The sequence below is a fragment of the Lonchura striata genome, chromosome Z, assembly GCF_046129695.1.
Source record: "Lonchura striata isolate bLonStr1 chromosome Z, bLonStr1.mat, whole genome shotgun sequence".
Taxonomy (NCBI): domain Eukaryota; kingdom Metazoa; phylum Chordata; class Aves; order Passeriformes; family Estrildidae; genus Lonchura; species Lonchura striata.
This window is the reverse complement of record NC_134642.1, coordinates 39,263,819-39,283,186: the sequence shown is the minus strand read 5'-3', so window position 1 is coordinate 39,283,186 and position 19,368 is coordinate 39,263,819. Positions and strand designations below refer to the sequence as shown.

At 42.6% G+C, this 19,368-nt stretch overlaps 1 protein-coding gene across 1 annotated transcript in view; it reads right to left on the bottom strand.

The window, feature by feature from the left end:
• The window catches only part of PDZD2 (PDZ domain containing 2), a 137,077-nt gene that overhangs the window by 5,006 nt on the left and 112,703 nt on the right, over positions 1–19,368 (bottom strand). Inside the window, exons 15-23 of the mRNA XM_021554724.3 lie at positions 18,781–18,884; positions 17,856–18,024; positions 15,963–16,753; positions 14,668–14,812; positions 9,074–12,653; positions 8,333–8,450; positions 5,267–5,368; positions 2,642–2,912; positions 584–718 (exon numbers count right to left, since the gene is read on the bottom strand). Coding sequence (XP_021410399.2) covers positions 584–718; positions 2,642–2,912; positions 5,267–5,368; positions 8,333–8,450; positions 9,074–12,653; positions 14,668–14,812; positions 15,963–16,753; positions 17,856–18,024; positions 18,781–18,884 — 5,415 coding nt within the window. The remainder of the gene's footprint in view (positions 1–583; positions 719–2,641; positions 2,913–5,266; positions 5,369–8,332; positions 8,451–9,073; positions 12,654–14,667; positions 14,813–15,962; positions 16,754–17,855; positions 18,025–18,780; positions 18,885–19,368) is intronic.

The window sequence follows — 19,368 nt, the reverse complement described above, 5'->3', positions numbered from 1 at the left end:
CTGACACGTGACATATGGAAGTCACAGCATAGTTTTGGGACTTGTTTCTTTCTATGTATGGTTCGTGTAAGTTTAACTACCTGCTGACAAACAAAGCACCCATGACTGGCAGCTTCTGACTACAAATATTCCATATTCTTAGGAAAACCTAATATTAACATTTAAAAATAAAACAATATGACAAAAATATGGTAAAATTCATAATTGAGCATAATGCAGGATGGTGCTTCAGTACCATGCTGATTATATGCACTATGCATTTCTTAGAAAAGAGAACTGGATAAGGCATGAATGTCTCAGACCCCTATACAGATGATTGCTGCTGTAGTCTAATGTCTAGAATAGTGGACAGACCCATACTTAGTAAAGCAGATTGCTCCACATTTACTAGCAGATGCAATTCCTAGCCATTGCCAGGAGAGTTTTTCTTTTAATGACCACTTTGGGCTAGTAAGTGGCAATAAATGAGAGCCACAAAACACACCCTTGCTTCAAAAAAATGCTGAGTACAGTAATTGAAATGTCTATACAATGCACAGACAAAAGGAAAACTGGGATAACATCCACTGCATGCATGTAGTACCTTTAAATATCCTTTTTACAAGCAAGGGCTGATCTCCAGCAATAGAAGCTTTTCCACCATCGAGACTGAATCCCAAACCAGCAGAGGTTTTCAATAATTCAACACAGATTACATCATTCATGTCCAAGTTTGGATCTGCAATTGAACATGCACAGCACCTTGTTATGCAGGTAACAGTAAACAGCAAGTTGTGTTTGGTTGGCTTTTGCTTTCGGTGCACTGACAGGACAATTCAGACAATTCAGTTATTCAGACTAGGACATGCCACAAAGTTTCTTTAAAGGGAATGTACTCTATTTTAGCTGTGAATGGGAGACAGTACAAAACGCATTTACACACAAGGACATTTTTGTTTTACACGTTCAACAAAAACCTGCCAAGGCATTTTTTGAGCAAAATTATAGCTAGCAAATTTAGCAAATACTCTAAATATCAACAAAATAACTGAAAAATTACAAAAACAGGGAGTGGAGAACATTTATTTTTCATTTATTTGCTCCCTTTGCTTATTAAATGAACTGTATCTTTTTAAGTAACAGGACTGAATGAAATGTTTAATTAAGCAAACATGTTCTAATCTCTTAAGCAAAAATTTGTAATCACTTACTAGAGTGAAAAATAGTTTCTGGTCTCCTATCTGTATATTTAATTATAATTAACTGTAGTTGTACGTAGCAGTCCTACATAGCAGATATTTCTGAAGTGCAGTATTGCTGTAGCTGACTTAAAACATTATTTTGATTAGGAGGAAATAAATCTGCAGTTTTGGAAAACAGGATCCTCTTTGCCTTGTGTGAATGTAATAATTATGTAGTCTACGTTATCACAAATTACTGCTACTGTTATCTTGGACAACCTTAAACGTTATCTAAACGTCTGGCGATGTCCTTTGCCTGGAAGGGTGGAAAAACGTTCTGAATGACTCAACACTGTTTTGTTTGTGAGATAGTGTTGCCCCCTAGTGCCTGGACCCAGCAGATATTCTGCATTTGTCAGGGTGCAGGACGTAGGGAGTTTAGGGCAGAGAGGAATTCTGAAGTATTACACTGATTATATCCATGGGAACAATTCCAGGAAGGCTGATCCATTAATTAACAGAGTACTTTTTTACTTTTTTTTTAAGCTGTGTTACAAAGTCGTATCATAAAACCCAGTGTAAGCATAAAACAAAAGAAACTGAGAAGAAAAAAAAATCCCTGTGAGAACAGTAATTATTACATCCAACAGACTAAAAAGAATTGAGTGGCAGCTCCATGTCCTTGTTTTGGAGTGGACAGAGCTGAGTGCCTGGTGTTGCCCTGGAGGGGGAAGGGGGAAGCCCCTGGTCATCCTCTGCTCCTAAGCGGCACCATTCAGATAGGTGCTGAAGGGGTTTGGGTCTTAAATCTCAAAAAAATTCAGACATCTCTTCCCAGGTGCAGACTTTACACCAAAATGTTTTCTTGTTCCTGAACAGGAACCTAATATTCCAGTAATACCTCTCCACTTAAACCATTTGTCCCTACTTTCCAATGGATTGGCTGACTTCAATAGGCTTACTTCCTTTTACTGCAACATAAAAATAATTTTTTCTATGTTTCTAGTAGAAACAGTAGGAAATCTGCTTTTACAAAGAACAAGCTCAGTCCCTACACTTAATAAATGGCAGGCCATGGGACTTCCTCTTTTAACATTTTAAAAAATGATTTCTGGTTGTTTTCTGTCTTGCTTTGACTACTGTTATTACTCAGCAGGAGTTTATCCTGGATTGGAAGAATATGCGGAACCACTTACCTAAGTCGAAATTGGATTAAGCCTTAAATTAGGTCTTCTAAGTTTGTGCCTAGTTACAATAATTAAAAAAAAACCCCAAACCACAAGAAAACCCACAAACAACAAACCCCCAAACTGTATTTAGGTTCCAAAGAGAACAAATAAAATTTAAAGGTAATTTAATTTTCTCCCTTCAATCACATAAGGCACACATAAGACACTTTTAATCTAAAACACATGGACATTTTTCCCTTCAGTCTGCTCTGCAAAGGAATCCTTCCAACTATTCTTGGACAAAGATCATACCTGTTCCTATTTCCATGGAAACATCCTTTCCAGACCCCACACATTTTCTGCCAGTAGCTGATATCTCGAGTCTGAAGGAACTGTTTGTTTTGTCTTTTTCCTTCTGGATGACAATGACTGCATATTTGTACAGCTTTGCCTGATGAAGAGTATTCAGGACATCCCCGTGGACTGAGCTTGCCAAGGATTTGCCATTGATTGACAGAACAAGATCACCTCGATGGATAGTCCCTTCTTGAGATGCCACTCCCTTTGAAAACACTCTGTGGACCTACAAGAAAGGTAATTTTAACAAGGACCATAATTTTAACATGACCACACACAGCATTCTACACGTCACGCTGAACAGAAACACTCTACCAAAATTTGCAGCCAGTGCAAGCACACTGGCTATCAAGCATACAGCATTTGCTCCAGTGAACACCCTCAAAGTGACTAGACAGAGCTCCATCTGGGGATGGGGGAATTCAGAGGAAAAGATGCTGTTATGGCACAGTCATTTCTAAGCCAAAGATGACCAAAACTAGTAAGGGAATGTAATATCACAAATCACTTATGCTTTCATTAAACTCTTCAAAGGCCTTCATTTAACATATTTCAGGTGACACAGAGGTTAAATCCACTTTGTGTTGTAGCAACCACCAAGAACACTGTGGTGACTGACACCCACTCCCCCAGTTCCCACTGACTGGGACATGCATCCTGTGCTGTTTTCAAATGCATATTTCTAAACATCTGTGCACAGAAAGGCTCTGACTTACTGCAGCTGTACAAGTATTTAATTGTTTGCCTCAATATGACTGATCAAATATCATGCAAATAGATGGAATGGGATGACTTAGCAGCTTGAAATGCATTTTCCTAGAAAAAAAATACTCTATTCAGGGTAGATTAAACTTTGAGAAAACTTCCAGCAAGTTTAGATGTGTATCATTTACAAAAAGGAACTGACTAAAAGATTCAAGACCCAGTATTTAAGGACTTGCCTGTTAGGCACTCTAATTTTAGCAGCCAGAATATGGTTTTCCATGGAGACAGTACTAGGTCTGCCAAGCAAATGTTCAAGGCAGCAAATCTGTGGACACAATTCTGCATGGCAGTATCTTTAGGAATTTATCCTAATACCCAGACCAGCAGCAAGGCATCAGAAGCCTTTTGGCTCCTATTCTATCTCACTGTAGGGCCATGCTGAGATGGACACCTGCTACAACCCCACAGATCCAATAAGATAAATTTCCAGCCAGTCTAAGCCAGCATTCAAGGCTTGAATAACAGCCCCAATAACAGATGAAGGCACGCAAATGCAAGTGGAATACAAGGGTCATGCCCAAAAAACCTGCTGCCTTCCCTCAGTTGCTCACCTCCTCAGTACCTTGAAGCTCACTAGGCATTTCCATTTCTTCACACCAAGTGTGGATGTAACAGCCCATCTAAGCAGCACAGTGGCAACATTAAATCTAGCTGGGACCCAGAATTCCAGTAGGTCAAGAACATGATTAAGATCCCTTTACACCCTCCAAACAAAAAGCATTAGGATAGAGCAGGAACTCATTTGTTCATTCTGTTAGCCATGAGACTCATTTGGTCTCAAGGCTAACAGAATTCAGGAAAAGGACATCATCAGTTTCTCAGTCTAAGGGAGCTCAAGATCTTATATTTTAGGTAGAATCACAGTCTCTAGGTAAGGAATTCTCTAAGAACTCTCTGTGGGGAGACAGACACTGTTAAGCTTTCCTCTTGTTCAGAGCTGCCACTGTTTGGGCCAGAGACAGGGAACAACTTCTACAGTGAGAGAAGTAGAAGCCTGCACTCTAGACTTTGACCATATTCTAACTTAATGACACTTCAATATAAAATACATTTATTTATATTGTCTTGTCTAAAAACCAGAAGATTCCTGCAAGGGCTTCTGCAGGCCCCAAAACTGAGGACATACCCTTCTTCTAACCTCAGCACTTAATGGATCTCTCTTTTTTAGGGCAGAATTTAAATGCATATTTTGTGTTAAAAAAAAAAATCACATATGAGTTTTCTTGGATTTTTCTGTCTCACTGATCTGTTTCTAAACAGTCTCTTTTAAGTACCAGTATCCTAACAGGACACTATCTTTGGTTCAAAATGCTGCTTAAGACTTAAAAAAAAACCCTAACCAGACAACAACCCTCATTCACTGACCCCCCACAGGTCTTACTAAGTCAAAACAAACTCATGACATGAAATCCATAATGTTTGCCGAGGTCTGCAAGAATCAGTCTCATGATCTGAAAAATTCTTCAAAAACTTTGCTGCACAGAGTTTCCTTTCAAGGGCTGGAAATGAAAGTCTCCCCTAAAAGGCTGTATGCACTGTAGCTGCATGCATAATTTTATTTACATGCACAGGATTTAGATCTAGCCCACCCCATCCAGTAACTTATTTTTAAAGCCTGAAAGTATAATTGTTATCCATCTCCAATAATAAAAATTACACTTCCCAGACACTCTGATTTCAGTAGCAGATGGTAAGCTGCTGCTTCTGAGAGACATTGTGAATGACTTGCAGTGAGTCTTGATAAACGAACACTTGATCTAATCACCTACTTTAAAACTGAGCTTTGTAGAAACATGACTTGCAGCCATCACTTACTGTGACTGATTTCTGTTCCAAGTCTATTCCCCCAGCAACACTAAATCCCAGGCCAGCTCCTTCTTCTTTTTGCAAGACTACAAAGTACGTGTCTTCTTTGCTCTAGCAGAAAAAATGGAGGTGCACAGGAAGGGGAAGAAGAAACACAATACCAAAGATTAAGACCAAGTACCCACATAAATGACAAATTCCCAGTACCCACAAATTATAGCAGGTGAAAAAAGACAAATCAAGGAATTAAAACTGAGATACTAAATGCACTTCATGTTACAAAATGAAGCAGCCATCTAGGACTCAGGTGACAAGAAAGGTTTCTTCAGTCAGTCCAAGGCTAGCAAACAAAGTCAAACTTAAGTCAATGACATGGCATTAAACCTTGGGCAGTCTAATTTTTACAGGCTATAGACAGTTTTGCATTGTTCAACATTTTGCAGTCAATGTACTCTTCAGTGAATTACTAACAGTTCTGTTATCCAATTTCTTCTTCTTCAAAAGAGTAACATAGATGCAATGCAGTGCAATTGCATCACCCTCTTCTCAGCAGGCTGCGCAATCCTGCAAGGGGCAGTGGCTACATTACTGAAGCTTGGGAAGGTCAGATGGGACAACAGAAAAATCTATTTCACTTGGGATATGAAAGTAAGGAGCTGTAAGGACCTAAACAGGACTACAATGCTCTTGTAGAAATAGGAGCATCCTGCACAGGAAAAGGTTTGGTGCAGGTTCGCATCCAGCAAGTCTGACACTGTCACAGAGACCATAGTTTTTGGTGCTAGGGGTCCTATAGAAAGGAATTTGGTGGAACACAGTACCTATCTGTTGGGCAGAGCATCAGATGTGGGGAGTACAAAGCAAGTTTCTCAGCTTTTCCCCAGGATCCCATCTAACACCAGATATTTCCAGAAACTGCCAATACTCAAAGTAACAACAAATCATTAGAAACCAATCTCTTAATCTATTTAGTGTTATATTATATATTTAGTCCACTAAACTCAACATATTAATGCAGCATTTGCCTCTTGTTTCAGATGGCATAGGGAGCCAGCCACAAATCATTAGATTTTATGGTGAAACAACAGTCAAATTCTTGGTCTTATGACATGTTTCTCTGCCACACTGTGTCTGTGGAAGATTTTCTACACTAGAGGCCTTCCTGCAATGTCAAAAATTGATGTCACCCTGCTCCACATCACTGATCCATCAGCTCTCAAGGAGAGAGGAGCAGTGAGGGCAGAATATCTTTATTCTCAATGTTTTGTAAATGCTAAGACTAGACTCACCTGTACCCAAGTGACAATGAACTTTACGCCTGGCTAGAAATAATAAAATCTAAGTAACTAGCAAATCTGCAATGGAAACACACATATCTTTGACTGTTAAGTACTGTAGCAACCCTTTTTCTTCAAGAGATTTCCAACCCTTAATATCTCAACTTAATTTGCTTACACTGGTGAAGGAAGGGAAAAACAGGAGGAAAAAAAAAAAAAAGTTCAGATGTTAAGAGTTATCTAAGAATCATATGGGTTGGGCCAGTCAACAACACAGTCTGGATACTGGCTTCCCATTCCCAAGGTGCATTCCCTCCCTCCTCAGCCCTCAAAGCTGCTCCTTGCCAGCACACATAATATTGGGCAGAGACCTGGCTGTAGATGCTTACACACAAAAGACACACCAGGCCTCCAGTGATCACCTCTGTTTAGATTCTTAGCCAAAGATACCAGTCACAGAGACCTAAATAAAATTACCTATATAAAATAATTATTTTTTTAAATTAATACCAGTAGCATTTATTAAATGTTAGCAGTAAATTCAGCACTATTTAATTCAAAGGATGGTGTCAAACTCTTCCCAAGGAAGCTCTCAGTCCAAATCAGGCACTCCGTCTCATTTTTCAGGAACTGGATAACTATGAAGAACTGTTCTATTGTACATTCAATTTGAATAGCATAAAATTTTCCAGAATATGTGCCACACTGGGCTTAAATATGGATAAGAAACTATGCAGACAAGGAGTGCATTCCAAAAAGCATTCAGCTTTATAAATACTTGAGCTCTCAGGCTTTGAAAAGTGGCATAAATAAATAATCTATCCAAAAACACATACAAAATACTTTAGAGAACACTTAATTACCTCTGTCCAGTTGTGCAATTCAATCCTAATTTTATCAGTAAACCTAACTAGCCCTCTTGGCTCACCAAACTTTTCAGACTTGCATTCTTCAGCTATGCTGTCCCCTGGAAGGAGATAAAGCTGGATATTTTGGGGAGGTCTTTTCCCCCCCAGCCTGTTCTATGTTTGAAATTGCAATCTTTGTGAACAAAACTCAAGAACAGTCTAGATGCAGCTCAGCCAGCAGTTATGCAGACCAGATGGCAGTTTCCCTTCCAGCACTGTCATTATTTTATCAACTTCTGTTCTGATTTAAAAAGGATGTGGATGTATCCCACAAACAGAAACACCAAAAGCAGGGAAGTAATGTTCTGGCAAGCACTTCACTTTGGAAGCCTTCCTCAAACACCTACATAATGAAGCAGGTTATCTTGACACAAAAACCAGTTTCCACAGAAGAGAACAGAAAGGTCACAGGAGTCTCATAAACCCTTCAGCAGCTGCATTCTGGTGTTCAAGTTCAGCACTGAACAAAATAAATTCAATTTCTGTGACTGCAGCTTCTAGCAAAAGACACCACGCACAAAGAGGAGCAAGCTTCCCCTCACTGGGGAAACTGAGTCTGACTCAGATGGCTGGCGAAAAGCTAAATTCTCATGTGCAGTTGCTGGGGAGCCTAGATGGAGGAATAGTTTTCCACTAAAAATAGGTCTATTTATTGTGACTCATAAATGCTTTTGAACTTCCTTACACAGAAAGCCATTAAAATCATCACAGGTTTATAGCAGGCATTTAAAACCAGCATTAGTAAAATTAACATCAACTGCAGTTGATAGTAATAGCCTGTCATGGGACTACTGGAGAAGCCCTGAAACAGTTTGGGAAAGATTTTATCTACCTTTAAGAAAACCCACAAAAATCCACCAATAACCCGGTTTTATCTTGTGGTTTTTTACCTTTACTTGTGCTTTGACTTCTTGGAGCATAGCAGCAACATCACATTTTGGTACTACCACTGACAAAACAGACTGCAGTTTTTGCTGGTCCAGAGTTGAGATGAGCAGCTGATCCAAGCTAAAATAAATGTAAAAAGGCAGAAGAGTTCTATATTTCCCAGCTTTGTAGAGATACATTTCATGTATACACTGTAGGCTGCATTAGGATACATGACAAACAAAGAATCTCAAAAAAACAGTAAGAAATGGTGTATGCTGGGGGAATGGGAAGGGGCAGAGAAGATTATTTAAGAATAACTCTGAAAGTCAGTCCCTGTTCTGTTCCCCTCATTCTTCCCTAATGGTTTTAGCAAGACATTAACAGGAGACAGCTACATCTGAAAACTACTTCTGGCAGGACAATAAGCTCATTTATCACCACAGGCTGTGCTGGCAGCCAGTGCTGTGCAGCCTCTTCTCAAACACTACTGCTGTGCTGTAACATGGCCAAAACCTGACCAAAACCAGCTAGAGGGGCCACAGAAAAAGAGCCCCACCATTCCAGGATAAAACGTTTAATTCTGTAGTAAAGCCAAGACACAGCAGCATGGCAGCTCCAAGGCATCAAGGTCATGAACCCCTGACCCTGAGGGGACAGCAGGCTGGGGTCACATCAGAATCTTGCTTTGGGGCAGACCTGAGGCACAATGGCAGCTTTGCCTTGGGCTGGGATGAAGCAATAATAGCAAAGCTGATACCAACCTGATAGACCAGCTGTTTCCCCCATCCAGAGAGCTGCCATGGGGTATGTCATCATCCGAGGCAGAACCTGGTGTCCCTGAGCTGCTGTCCCGGGGGCTGCAAGCTTGCATTCCCATCCCACCCAGCTCCGCGGGGCTGCAGTGGGCTGCTGCAGCTGGCCTGCTCTGGGCAGTCATGCCAAGGACTCTGTGGGGTGTGATTTCCAGCTCTGTCTTGAAGCAGGCAGGCTGTGGGGGCTCTGAGAAACCCTCTCCACACAGCTTATCCAGGTCAGGCATGCTGAGGGCTCTCAGCTCCCGCAGCCTGGAGCGGGACAGGGGTGGCCGCCCCAGGCCCCGGCTGCGGCGCACCTGCGAGGCCGAGGTGGGGAAGGCAGCCATGCCTGCCCCAACCCCACCCTCCTCGCTCCTCTGGGGCTTTCCATCCCCTTTGCCACCCTCAGTCACACACACAGGTTCTGTGCCAAGGGAAGGCTTGGCCATGGCATTGGCTGGGCTGGGACTGCCACCGTAGGAGCTCAAGCTGCGCCGCAGTGCCCACGGTGCCTCACTAGACCTGGATGTGGCGGCCAACCCACCACATGACTTCCTGGCAAGGGGCAACCTTGCAGCCGAGCATATATCAATGGCCTTCACAATGGAACGATCAAAATTGGCCAGGTTTTCAAAGGATTTGATCCTCTGTTTGACAGAGAAGGATGAAATTGGCTCATGTGGCCAGTTCAGCTCATAGTAATAGTAATTCCGCCTGAAGCTTCTCAGTTTATCAGCAGTGGGATAGCTAATGTCACTGGCTGAAGGGGACATGTCATGGACCTTCTGGGCACTTTTGGAGGTGTAAACCTGCTCCTTTCCACTCTGGCTGTTAGGCAGATTCAGGTGAACCATCTTTAACATCTCCTTTGCTGCCTGTGGGTATTTCTCCTCTACAGTCAGGCCCTGGGGGCCTTGCACAGGGTGAACGTCTGCATCATGGCAGTCCTCCCGCAAGTGACCTGATAACTGGGATGGCATTGAGTAGGTCCTCATCACTGGTTTTGACAAGACACAGAGATGTCTGTCTCCAGCAGTATCTCCTCTTGAGAAATACCGCATGGTCCCCATCTCCTCGGTCAGCCGAGGCACTTCTGCGTTCACCTCTTCTGTTTTCTCCATCAATGGCAGTCGCAAAAACGACGCTGGTGAGGACGAGGCAGAAGAAGAAGAAGAAGGGGATGATGAAGAGGAGAGCTTCACCTCAATGAAAGTGCGTTGGATCTCCTGCCCTTCCAGCTGCTCCTGCTGAACTGCAGGGGACCCCAATGAAGAAGAGCAGACTCCAGCAGACGTTCCTACATTTTGCAGATCTAATTGCCTAAGGTCATCTGCACTATAGATGCTTTTGGTTGTGTTCAGGTCTCTTCCAGGGTTATCAGTCTTCCCTTTTATATATTCAGCTTTTGGTATCCCGTGAGGAGGTGAAGTGACTACGGACTGACTGTCTCTGGCTCTGAAATCATCCACCTTAGCAACCTTACCCTGACACACCACAGCCTGCATGGAAACTTGCTTCTCTTTTGACTTTCCCCATGATAGCTCCCCACAGCCACATTTCATTTCACCACTTGTGGTTGGACTGCTGCTGCCATTCAGGAGAGGCAGAAGTGGATCTTCAGAAATTACCAGAGATGGTTTATTTTCTAGCTCTGATTTCAGAGTCTTTGAGGCTGCTGAAATGCTCTTTCCAGGATCTGAGTTTGTAGGTGAGTTACGGGACAATGGTGGTTTTTTTCCCAGGAGTTTGGGGGACAGTTGTGGAGAAACAGAAGCCCTTTTCTGATCAGCCCCATTGACTTTGGTAAAAGTAATGCCAGAAGAATCTGAATTTGTCTTTGCTTTGCTTTTGATGGTGAACCCTTTTAGCTTTGGTCCTGCTTTAGATTTCTGATTATTTAAAAGGGTGTCCATTATACTTTTTTGTGCCATTGCCTTAGACTCCTGACAGGATTTTTTCTGTGAGGATAGGCTGTGCGGTACTGCAGCTCCTTTGCAGTGATTTGTGCCTGAGCTTTGGACTTTTCCATTTGAAGTCCTTCCTGAAGTCACAGAGTTAATTTTCTCATTTTTTCCTGGCAATTCGTGAGTTGCGTTAGCCTTTGGATCTTTAGATCTAGTGGGAAAGGGTGACCTGAGTGATATTCCTCTTGTTGATGATGCATTCACATGACTGCTGTCTGTTTTAGACAAGGTGGACAAACTGTTGGTTTCTTTCTTCACCAAGCAATAATTAACCGCATGATTACAGTCACCAACTGCCATTTCACTTTCAGATTTGGATCTCTGCTCATCATGACCTCCTTCTTTCTCAAACAAGCTGTTCTCCAAGACACTGATATTTCTAGCAGAGCAAAATGTCTTTTTGCAGTGCAGAGACCCTTTATCTTCAATGGATTCACAGCATTTCTTATGTTCATTACTGCTCCCCAAATCCATCTGTTCTTCTGTACGTAAGGCACCATTATTACAGAAAGAGTAAACTTTGGGGATACTGACTGAATTCTTTAGGATGTCATCTTCCGGCAGGAGAACTGAGGAAGAAGAACACAAGGATGCAGAGGACACATCTGGACACTGTGAAGGACATGGAGTGGGACCACCATGATCATCCAAACCTAATTTGTTGATGCTTGTCTCCAGTGACCCACACATTGCACAGCCCTCATTCTGCAAAACTTTGCCACTGTAAGGGTGCAGCAGGGACAGTGAGGATGAGCTTGTTCCAGAGGTGTGATGTTGCTCCTGTGCAGGCTTCTGCGGCTCGTCGTTCATGCAACAAATCTCAATCTGCTCCTCATCTGACTCTGTTACAGTACAGCCTGTGGGAGCATTAGCAGCAGCACACTGCCCAACCTCACTAGCACTGTCAAACGCTTCTGTGACAGACTCTGCATCCGAGTGAGAATCCTCCGCAGCCCCATACATCGACTTTGGAAATGGGTCACTCCTCTTACCTTCCAGAGAGTTTGCTGCAGGCAACTCATCCTCATTTAAACTGCTAAAATTCCTAGAATAGTTATTTAAAGAGTTTTTATTCACAGTAAAAAGTTTGCCTGTGTTGATGGAGTCCAACACAGACAGCCCCCAAACCCCTTGTGCATTAGCTCCACAGTTCACAGTTTTTTCCAGCAGCTCCTCCTTGGGTGCTCGTGGCTCAGACCCAGGGCAGCCTTCGTCAGTGCCACAGCAGCACATTGTGGTGTACTCGTCGCGGAGGGGACTTTCTGCGCGCGACGGGGTGCGCGAGGCCCTGCCCTCGGGGGCACCCATCTGGCTGAGCAGGTCATCGATGTCAGTGACGGGAACGGTCACACAGTCCTCGTCACGGCTGCCCTTTGGGCTACCTCTGTGCACGTCCCTGCTTGTGGCATCAGGCGGCAGTGCTGCTCTCTCTGCCGTGCAGCCGCCGACAGCAGCCTGCAGACCTGCTCTTTCTCGCTTCCCAGAACTCTGTTCTTCCTCCGCTGTGAGGATGCTGTTGACATTGGCTTGATTTTGAGTGTCTACCCCCGGAGACAGGATGAGGTTTGTAAATCTGCTGACAGCTGCATCACGATTTAAAAAAAAAAAAAAAAAAAAGGAAAATCCTGTCAAATATAAGAAGTGATATAGAAAACCCCAGGTTTTATTACAAAAATAGACACCCACATAGACTACATGTTTTAATTTTGATCCGCACTCCTCCTCTTCTGTAATGATGTTTACAACAACTCAAATTAATCACAACCATGTGTATTTGAGTAGTGCACAGAAGGGAGCAATCCACTTATCCAAGGTGAGTAGTCATGATCTGTTTAGGTCTCATCTTTGAAATTGCAGCAGTCAAGCAGCTAACTACCAAAGTGTCAGCATGCAGTAAGTCACGCTGAGCAGCACTGCTTCTCATCACTTGTTTCGTCTCTGAAGTCCCCAGCAGAAACCCCAGGGAGCACAGAAAGCCCTGACATAGCAAAGGTGACCAGATAACACAGTGACAGTCTGTGCATAAATAACTTGGCCCTGAACCCTCAGCACTTCTGCAGGTGTTCAATGTGACATGCATGGGTGACGTTATGCACACATTAAGCACATGGGCTTTACTGCATTTCTGGCACAGACCTCTCCTGGCTTCCAGTACATGTTTAACCTGTTCCTGGGCAGCACTCTGAGATTCCTGTCACTGCTGCACTGACACATTCTCCCTCACCCATTTTTCCACCTCTTTAGCTTCCAGCACTTCACCCTATCAAATTCTGCACTCCACTTCTCTACCCTGCTTCTGAGACATGCATCCCCATTCAAGCTGCCTTCCAGAGGTCAGTTACTATGACATGGGACCCAGAAACTGTATGGAGAAGGCTTATTCAGTGTCAGAATCCTTTCCTGCTCTGTTAAAGGTGCTTGCGCATCTCTGTACTTCTCACACAAACCTGCAGCATTATCCACATCACTTTACTTAGGAATCCATGTAAAGAAGTGCTGATTCCTCCTGGAATCAACAAGGGAAAAAACAACTCAAAAAGGCAATTCCAAGCAGCCACATTAGAATTTGAAGTATGCTCCTGCTTTAGCATGCTGAAGAGACTGCCTTTTTTGCAGAGTGGGATAGGAAAAGGGGAAGGCTGAAGTGCCTTACAAAGTACTGCCAATGTGTTCTTACCCCAATGTTATTGGTTCGAAAAGACACAGCAATCTAAGGAAACAAGAACAAGATCCAGCCAAGCCTGGAATTCCTTAAAGAACAACTGGAAGTCAAACATCTGGAAGCACTTTAAGTTCCCAGGTATTAATAGGTATACAAAGAAGATCATAAGTTAGAACAAAGCAAAATATTATGTTCTCCCTGAATTTGAAAAGTATGCTTTTCTTTTTCAAACACTCATTTCCACACCACATAATTTGTACAGTCTGTGGGGATTCATAGATTGCTGGAGAAGCATAAATCAGCCTTCATAATAAATCAGCCTGCATAAAGCAAGAAGGTATCAAGTATTTCAGGTCACACTAGAAAACTTTTTGTAATGAAACATAAAAATAAACATTTTTATAAGATTTTAGTTTTCTGTTTCATCTTCCTGCATTTTAGAAAATTCTGATATAATAAAAGGGAGGGAAATTAGTTTTTAGTGTCTTATTGTCCAATAAAAACATTACTAGAACTTCAGATTTAAGAGAGATAGATTTGATTATAAGGGGACTATATATTTTATGAACAGGAACAGCAATGAAATGAGTTGTCAGGATAAAAGTCACTGCCATTTTAGTTCCAGGACTGCATCAAATGACTCAGATCTCTGCAAACACTGGCAGGAGGGACCTACTCTATGTGGGAACTTTTAATACCTCACACACAGGAGTAGGTTTTCTCCCCTTATCATGATGCTAGAGATGACCCTGAAGCTTGACTTGGTGATGAAGTGCTTTGCTTGGCTCACCAATGCAGACACAATGTCTCCCCATCCTCTTCTCTGAATCCATGTGGGAAGCTAGGATAGCAGAAGGTCAGGCCCAGCTAATCCAAGGACATTTTGTTCACTTGTACCCAGAATAAATGGTTCAAAAGCAAAACTGCTTTCTCACCTGATGCTGCCTTCTGGATCTCCAGGGTTACGGATGTGGGAAGACACTGCATAAGCAAGCAGATTTCCTCATACATCATCTTGCTGACGGGGATGCTGTTGATAGTGGTAATCTCATCTCCTACAGCCATCTTGCCCATTGATCCCTGATGCAAAGAGAGATTCAAGGAAATTATAAATACACATCAGAAACCCTGCAGAGATTGCACTGAAGCAATTAATAGCTTACAAGCAACATCCTCTATTTCACGTCACTGCAGAGCACAGGTACCATGGCTGTCCGTTTGCCAGCACATAAATAAAGAACAGACTGTTTCTGCCAGGAGGAGAATTAAAGATCAGTCTGAAACAGGAAGGTCAGAAGATCTGCTATTTTCTCTGGGAGATGAGTATCATGGTGGATGATGTATCCCGCTTAGTTAAATGGAATGGGATGGATCAGCCCTAACTTCTTCAGTACTTGAACGCTGTGTGTAGTTTTTTTAATTCCATGCATGATCTACTTCTCAGGTGGAACTCTCTTAAACCAGTAAACAGACATGAACTGAGCTCTTAAGGTAAAGGTTTGTTTCTAAGTACTGTAAAATAAGTCCGAGAAGAAGGCAGGAACAATACCGAAATCCCCAGATCTCACAGCCCTATTCAAACTGCTATGCCATATCCCCTCTTACTCTAGTGGCTGCTAATGAGATTAAAAATGCTACAGCCAGGTTTGCACACCAGAGTATTACTCTTCTTTCTGCACTTCTGCATCTAGCAATTCTACAACCAGTGTGAAGCACATATCCATACTGGTATGGGCATGTACAAGATGCAGAAGAGAAACATGTTATCGGCACTACTGTAGCTCTTGGCAAACCTGGCCAGCACCTAAAGTCTCTTGGTTCCAGACCCTTTTAATACAGGGACATGCACATATAAAATAGTAAAGCATGTATAAGTTTGCTACTACCATTCTCTGCCACCAGGATTTACTTATTTTGTCTTTGCCCATAGTTAGAAAATAAATACAAAAATTGCATTCCCTGAAAATTGCAAGGGGGATGAGACCATCTCAGTGGATCTGTGTCCTGCTTCTCTTAGTTTTGAATTAGCCTGGGTGCACTCTGAATCAGAAATATTTTATTTAGCAGCAGCTCCAAAAAAACATGGGGTGAGACATTTTGCCCAGCAAGGACAAACACCTCAGTTGTGTTTTCTCTCAACAGACCACTTGCACAGTAATAATCATGAAAATAATAATCAGCCCCACAATGGGAAAGCACATCACTACAATGCACCCAAATTACAAATTACCATTTCGGCTGGTCCACCTGGCCGCATCCCTGTGACAACAACCTTTAAGGGCATGGCTTGGATTTCCAAATCCAGGCCAAATGACTCGTGCTCATTGCGAACCAGTGTGACAACTTCAACCTGGCCCTGTCCAGCCACATCAGGTGCTTCAGACTTCTTGCTGTGAGGGAGCATCCTGGCAACAGGCTTGCTGTAAGAGCCATGCTCCTCTGTCCTGTGTCTCTGAAGGCTTCGGCACTCAGTGCTCATCATGCTTTTCACTCTGGTGACTGCTCTGTGCTCAAGTTTTGGTGATCTCTTGGATTCAAGCTGTGCTTCCCGGAGTTCCCTCAAACTCAGGCTGCCAAGACGAACTTCGGGCACACTTGAATAATCAAAAGCTATGATGGGGAAAAAAGGAGATTCAGCTTGCTCCAGCGTGCTGTCTGCAGACTCCACAGAGTTGCTGAAGACAGGGGAAGATGTCTCCATGCTGCTGTATCTTGATGACTCACTGTCCTGGCTCTCATCATCAATTTCTACAGACGAGGTTGTAATGACAATGCCAGCATCCTCCTGGCTCTTGGCCCTCTGGCTTCTGTGCAAGTGGGAACTTTCATCATCATCGCTGGCATCACCATCATAGAAAACAACCCGCCTCTGTCGGTGAAAGGGGCTGCGGGCAGATTTTGGGCTGTCACTGAGGATGCCAGGTCGGACGGACTCCACATGCTTATTGTGATGGCCAGATGACCTCCCGCTAGCTGGAGAAGTCAAACCATTTGCTTTTGTCACTCCCACATCTCTAGCAGCTAGGAATAAAAAAAAAGTTAGACTTATGGATGATTTTTAACACCATGCATCTCACTACAGTGGCTCTGTTTGCACAGGAAACTTAACTTTTCTTCACAAAGCAAAAAGCAGGATTTTCATGTCCCCACTTTTAACTACCGTAAACATCAAGAGGACTGCAGATAGCACTACAATTTATGGGTACTTTCCAAAATCAGTTAATTGGCATGTTTAGTTCTATTTTTAGTTTATTTCTAAATTATGACTATGACTCAAAGAAGAAATGGATGCAAATTCAAATGTGTATTTTAGTTTAAGCAACAGACTTTCTTTCACATTTTCCTTATATCTAAGCTCAAGACTCCTGCATTTAACTCACAGAGAGTAAAAGTTGCTTTCTTCAACATAGACTGAAGCACACAACAAGCAATTTCAAACTAACAAGTAACAAACCTAAGACAAGGAACTGCATCTCACTTTTTGGGAAGTTTGTTTGTTTTGGTTTTTTTGGTGGCTAGTTAGAAACGTAAAAATGCTTTTAAACATTAAATAATTTCCACAGAAAATAAGATGTACACAAAGCAATTACTGGAGAAAGACAGGAAAGGGAGAACAAATACATCCTTTGAATTTGTGATCAGGTGCACATCCATAAGGACAAACAAGGTTCTTTAAGTCAGTTACTATGGGGAGAAAGATACATGCAAAGTATCAGATGTAAAATTGCACATTTGTTCTTACTCATATATTGACTCTTTCAAAGTTTCTGAGGCAGCTATGAACACTTTCCATAAATGTAATAAATAGGATGATCAGTCATTTGAAAAAAAAAAAACCTAACTCTGCAGTACTGTCAATCTAGTTTCATCCAAACCAATCAATGTAATTTTCACATTATCAGAACAGCATTTTGAATAAAAGAACATGGAAACAGGCATTTCTGTGGATGGTTGCAAATTCTTTCAATTTTCCAGAGCTTCATGCAATCAACAATGGCTTGCAATACACTGCCTGGCATTTCTTACCAGCACAGAGACCACCACAACTCTCCTGTACAGGAACCCAGCACTCAGTGACTCTCCCCCCACTAGCCCAATGACCAGACAAATTTGCAACACTTACTCAGGCTGCCAGCGAGAAGAGAGCCATCATCCAACCAGCTGTTCCTGTTCTTCTGACGGAGCTGATCTTCATCACAAGGGCCAGGTACAGCATCAGAGAAGGGGAGATGGTTCATACCATCGTGGGAGAAGTATTGGGAAAGCTCTGCCTCGGAGCTGACAGACCCCTGCTGAAGAGAAGTGACCCTGGTGACCAGCTGTCCTTGATGCATAAATTCCTTGCCGCATGCGAGCCCCACACAGACCACTCGTATTGCTGTGTCAATAAAGTACATTTAAACCCTATTTTTAAAATAGAGGACTTGTATATTGAGAGCCAAACTGTTGAAATTGGATGTCTGAAACATTGCACATCAACACATTTTTTGCCAATACAATAAATAAAAAAGGATTCCAAATCCCACTGCTTTACAGGTGTGGTTCAGTGCAGAAACAAGGGATGAAACTATTCACATTTGCAGTTCCCTTTATACAAGTTCTACTCTGAGAGAAGGCAAGGCTTTGTACCTCTAGACACAATGTCTACAGCTTCCTTGGCTTTATGAGGAAAAACTGATTTTTCCACTGCAATGGCTACATAGAAGGACTTAAGTCTCAGCCTTCTGCCCGCAGGCTCAGGTCCTTCCTGCTAACTTTGAATGTGTCCCACAAAGCAGCAGTGCCTTGGAGGTGGCAGGAGGTGGGACCCCACATCCTTCTCTGCTATGCTCTGCACATCACTCCCAAAGGCTACTGCCACACAGACAAACATGAGCTTGCTGCTGTCACAATTTAAATGCGTGACACAAGAGAAAAACTCTTTTATGGAGCTCATGTGACAGGGAATGAGTGTGCAGGTTTGGTTTTGAACCCTTTGTCCAAGTAAGAGCTTTATTAAAAGCTAAATTTGAAGCAGGCTCTATTTTTATTTCATCTAATCCTTTTACCCGGCTTGCTGGCTCCAAGAAGCGTTTCATAGTCCAGCTGAGGGGAGATGAGGTCTCTCCTTGTTTGGCCTTCACACTAGGAGATGGACTTTTTTGCACAACTCCTGTTAAACACAGATTAGTTAGATGCCAAAATTAAACTTGTGGTCCATATAATCAAACAGGCTTCTCATTTGTCTTCTGAGCTGGTGGTTGCATTTAATCACACTTATTTATTATCTGAATTGCTTTCCTAAAATGAGATTTATTCAACATTTCAAAAGTTCTCCCTCAGATCAGATGGAATGTTACCACCAAGACACATTACACCAGCCAGGCCCAGTGCTGTGAACAAGAGAGGAGCAGGAGATGGTCTTCCCCATCTGCTGGAGCATGCTGCTGACTAGGGACAGCCTCAGAAGACAAATTAGCAGCCCTAGCAAGGACTTCAAAGCAGATCTTATCTGACACACATAAAAAAGGGATCATAACAAATCTAACATTTCTGTCTGAATATCACCTTACTGGTCACTCTGCCATTGACAAAAATTTGCTTTCATCTGCCAGACTTTGGGAAATGCTGGAGTTCAAACACATCACAGAGATGCC